The sequence below is a fragment of the Phoenix dactylifera genome, unplaced genomic scaffold, assembly GCF_009389715.1.
Source record: "Phoenix dactylifera cultivar Barhee BC4 unplaced genomic scaffold, palm_55x_up_171113_PBpolish2nd_filt_p 000403F, whole genome shotgun sequence".
NCBI classification, from domain to species: domain Eukaryota; kingdom Viridiplantae; phylum Streptophyta; class Magnoliopsida; order Arecales; family Arecaceae; genus Phoenix; species Phoenix dactylifera.
Genome location: NW_024067845.1, coordinates 423108 through 427401, shown reverse-complemented (window position 1 = coordinate 427401; position 4294 = coordinate 423108). Strand labels below are relative to the sequence as shown.

The window sequence follows — 4294 nt, the reverse complement described above, 5'->3', positions numbered from 1 at the left end:
AGCATCAAGGTATAAAAGGCTAAGCAGGATGGTTTGTTTTGGGAGTGGAAGGAATTACTAAGAAAGGTTCCTCCAACTGAAGGTAGCTACTATTCATGTAAGAATTATATTAACAGCAAGAAAATTCAAAATGTGCAGGAAAAGAACAATAATGGCAAAAGAAAAGGCTAGTGAAAGTTAATTAAAAACATTAGACCAAGAGAATGCACTATGTAAAACATGAAAGCACTGCAGTGTCCATCCACTTTTCCCTCTTCATCCAGAGTAGTCCATGACAGATACAAAATAAATTACTTGTAGTTGCCATTTATAAATGAGATCAAATGAGATAAATGAAAGTAATATGCGTATTTTTCTATCCATTACAAGGAAGACATGCTTTCAATAGAACATTAAATAATAAAATGATATAAAATAAAATAAAATAAAGAAAAAAAAACTAAAGGGCATGCCCTCTTAAGTACATGGTGCAGATAAATGAGAATAATCATGTGATGTTCCACGATACAACAAAATGCATATCGATCAGGGCTACTAAATAAAAAAGTGAACTCATTAATGAAGCATTGAAGTTTAAAATTTTGACTTTTCTCTCCTCAAACAAAATTCCATTGAGTGAAGCAAGCACATATAATATGTACAAAAATATCTTAACATATCAAGGAATGCTTTTAAATGTACAGATGTAATGAAACACTATAACTAGATGTGCAAAATTGCTACCAAATCAAAACACATGTTTGGAGTACAAGTTAATTGCTTGCTCCAGCATCTGATGACCTGTCAAATAAGTAAAAAAGAAAAAAGGGAATACTTCTGCTCATATATAGAATGCAACTAATCACAAAAAAGTACTAAATCTTCTATAAAATCAATGTAACTACTAAAACCTTGTTATATGATAATATTGTTGCTGAGAAAATTAAGACATCGAAACCAAAATCATCAGAAGTTATTCTACCTATGCAAGATCAGTCACTTGAGACCAGAACAATAAGATACTCACCAAGAGTCAATGGTACATGCAGGAAAAGAGACTGCTGCAGTTATTATCCTGTACTTACTGCCCCACTCTATGGCTTACTGGTACTAAGGGAGGGTGGGGATGATGCAGAAAGAGCCAGCTGAAAAGCAGAGTCAGAATACAGATGACTAGTATATAGAAAATTTGCAATTTACATATCTCACCTAGTATCAGAGAATTTCTTGTGATGCATCTTCATTTTTTTTGCAGAAATAATTGATATGATTAGATCACAAATAATGGAGCATGATTCAAGAAGTAACCTGCATATGCAATGACAGCTTGCAATGGGTCCATTACAATGGATGCTCACCACCAATTTAGGTCATTGCAGTAACCAGAACACTCAATGTCATGTGGAAGATAATTTTCCCCTTTATTCATGTTGCCTAGTTGGAAAACCAGACTCAAAAATACAAATGCCACATCTGAACTCTGAAAAAGAAAAGGAAAAGAAAAGAATTCACACGGCTGCTGTGTAGCAATGCCTTTAGAATAGAAGAGGAGAAGAAGATTGGGGAAAAGACCCGCCGATGCTCTAAATGAGGAATAGCGCATTCAAAAGAACACCAATTGAATCTTATGTCCAATTCAATGAAGTATGTTGTAGGTCTCAGGGCACCTACCATCTCACAATAAATAAGGATCTATAATTCACTGTATGATTTCTCATTACACAAAGAAAGTGAACAAAATCCTCAAAATTCCACCTTCAGAAATTAATTCTACTCCTAAAAAAAATTCTTTTTTCTAATTTTACATCAGCAGGTATCCACACTGCTAAGACTTGTGAAGAATCTACCAAACAATTTTCTTGTTCCTTTTACAGTTTATCATCTTCTCCATTCTACAATTTCTTTGCGCAAAATTACAATTACATCTTGGCTATGGGGACCCAACAAATCTAATCAAACAAACAGCTCACTCATAAAATACAATCGGAGGAACTTTAAATCCAGAATCCTTGAGGAATGGTATTACCTGCGGCCTCTCGATCAGGTCATGGTAGAAGGCGTACTCTGCCTCATAATCATGCAAATCCAGCTCGGCCTTCTGGTTGGTGTGGTAATGGTGCTTTGCCTCCGCTGACTTCCCGAATCCAAAAACACTAACTTGATCGCAAATTCCCAAAGCGAGCATTATGGCCTGCATCCCCGACGAGTAATGGAACATTTTCTCATCATGGGCCTTGCTCCACTCCTCTGGCAGCTTGCCAGTCTCCTCGACGAACCGCTTCAGAGAGTAGTACTTCACTATCCTAGCACAGAGAACATCGAACCGGGCGTCGGTGATGAGGAGGGGAGCCTTGTGGGAGGAATTACAGATGGTGTAATCGATAAAGTGGACGGCTTGGCAAATGTACATGATCATGGGGACGTCTTCGCCGTAGGGGTGGCAGAAGCAGCCCTCCCTCCGGGCGCAGAAGTGGAGAATGTTGCTGTTCACGAAGGAAAGGTCGGTTTTCGATCCAACATTCCGCTGGTAGCCGTTGGTGCGGGCGTTGTTGAGGCGGATGACGAGGTCGTGACCGTCGATCAGCTCGCCGTGCTCGCTCTTGAGGAGAATCCCGCTGTTACCGACGACGGCGCAGGTACCGTAGCGGCGGCCGGCGTCGGGGCGGCCGAGGTGGCCGTCGATGGGGTCCTTGACGAGGGCGACGAGCTCCGCCATGACCTCCGGCTGGAAGCGGCGGTTCCGGAACCAGTTGCGGAGGGCGCGGCGGAACTCCGGGAAGATCCGGAAGTCCTTGGGTGATCGGAGTCGGATTGGGAGTCGCGAGCCGGATCGCGTCCGCGCTTCCAGGTGGTTCTCCCGCCGCCAGGCGGAGAACGCGCGGAGTCTGCCCCCACGGCGGCCGGAGATGCCGGCGGGGAAGGTCCCGTCGAGGAGGTCTTCCACGTCCTTCCGCAGGTCCTCCTCCCCGGCGTACACCGCCGCCAGCCTCAGGAGCGTCGCGTTGAGTGGCGGCGGCGCCGTCACGGCGGCGACTACCGGCAAGTATCCATCGCCGATGCCGCGGCGGAGCGCCGCCCCGAAGCTGAGGGCGGTGAAGACGGCGACCACCAGAAGGAGGCTAATGGGCAAGCGGAGCGATCGCTTCATCGCAGCAGCTAAATCTCTGAACCACCATGAGAAATCGGCATTCTCTTGGAAACAAAAGCATCAACCACAACGAATCCCAGGAACTCGCTCGGTTCCCAGCTCAGAGCATCATAAAGCCCCAGTCTTTGCTCGTTTCTTGGATCTAGAGCGCCAAAGATCCCACTTTGAGAGGAAACAAGAGAGCTCCTTCTCCTCTCGGAGCTACGAGGGAGGGCTCTCGACCGCCATTGAAGGAGCTCGGAGAGCTCAGAGATCGAGAGGGAGATGGAAATGGAGAGCACCGGAGAGGGGGGGGGGGGGGGGGGGGGGGGGGGGGGGGGGGGCGGCGGGACGGCCGGCTGGGAGGCGGCGGGGCCTGGTGGCAAAAGGCCTTTTTAACGAGGGTTGGGTTCGGTTGGTCTGGTGGGAGCTTAGACAATGAGATATGGCGGGTTAAATAAAGCTCGGTAATTTAGGCTTAGGCTTTATCATGGGATTTTGGAGGTATGGTCTCAAGGAAGGAGTCAACCAGGGAACACACCCAACTACTGATCTTGCCTTCCCCAGGTGGGTGTATTTTTTTCTTCACAATTACACTGTTCCAGTCTTAGTTTCATTTTCTTGGAGAGATGGTGGTTTGTTTTTAGCATACTCTTATTTTTATATTTTTTTAATGATGTTTATGTTGATAGCTAGGTCTTGAGGATATGATTTAATGTGTTTGCCCAGGGAAGGTTAGATTAGGCCATTTGAGGTTGTTTGATGTCAGTTTTAATACCAGAAATATCAAGAAAAATTATTTCCTATATTTAGTACACCATGCGGCTGTGGATGCAGCCAACAATGGTCCCTAGTTTCTATAGGCCCTATTCATCAAGCATGCATCTCTCCGCACCAGTATAAAAATCAGCAGCATACAAAACCATGCTAGTGCATGCAATATAGGTAATAATTTTTTAAATATTGATATGGTAGTAAACTAGCAAAGTCTTTAGATGATCATATTGTTCTACATACATAAATCTTGCATCTTCTTTCATATGCTGATTTTATTGATTAGACATATCTATGGTTAGTTATAAGCATCTTAGACTACGTGTTTGATAAGTTATCTCCTTTGCCCCGAAGCAATTTCATGGTATGTTGAAGGGCATCATAATTAGACACCGGCTATTAAAAAAATTAGAG

At 44.2% G+C, this 4294-nt stretch overlaps 1 protein-coding gene across 4 annotated transcripts; it reads right to left on the bottom strand.

The window, feature by feature from the left end:
* Positions 1 to 559: 559 nt before the first annotated feature.
* On the bottom strand, positions 560 to 3546 carry LOC120105945 (sialyltransferase-like protein 1). 4 transcript variants are annotated; one of them, XR_005508192.1, is made up of 3 exons: positions 2006 to 3543; positions 1007 to 1459; positions 560 to 780 (listed from the first exon to the last, which is right to left on the bottom strand). XR_005508192.1 is itself a non-coding variant. In XM_039118744.1 (3 exons), the coding sequence occupies exons 1-3, from the start codon at positions 3125 to 3127 to the stop codon at positions 1334 to 1336; spliced, it is 1143 nt and encodes a 380-aa protein (XP_038974672.1). In that variant the 5' UTR covers positions 3128 to 3546; the 3' UTR covers positions 560 to 1333. The 4 variants fall into 4 exon arrangements, 3 of the variants coding, with proteins under 3 accessions (XP_038974672.1, XP_038974671.1, XP_038974670.1); XM_039118744.1 differs by having other exon boundaries at positions 560 to 1459; positions 2006 to 2282; positions 2388 to 3546; XM_039118743.1 differs by having other exon boundaries at positions 560 to 1124; positions 1288 to 1459.
* Between the last annotated feature and the right edge of the window lie 748 nt (positions 3547 to 4294).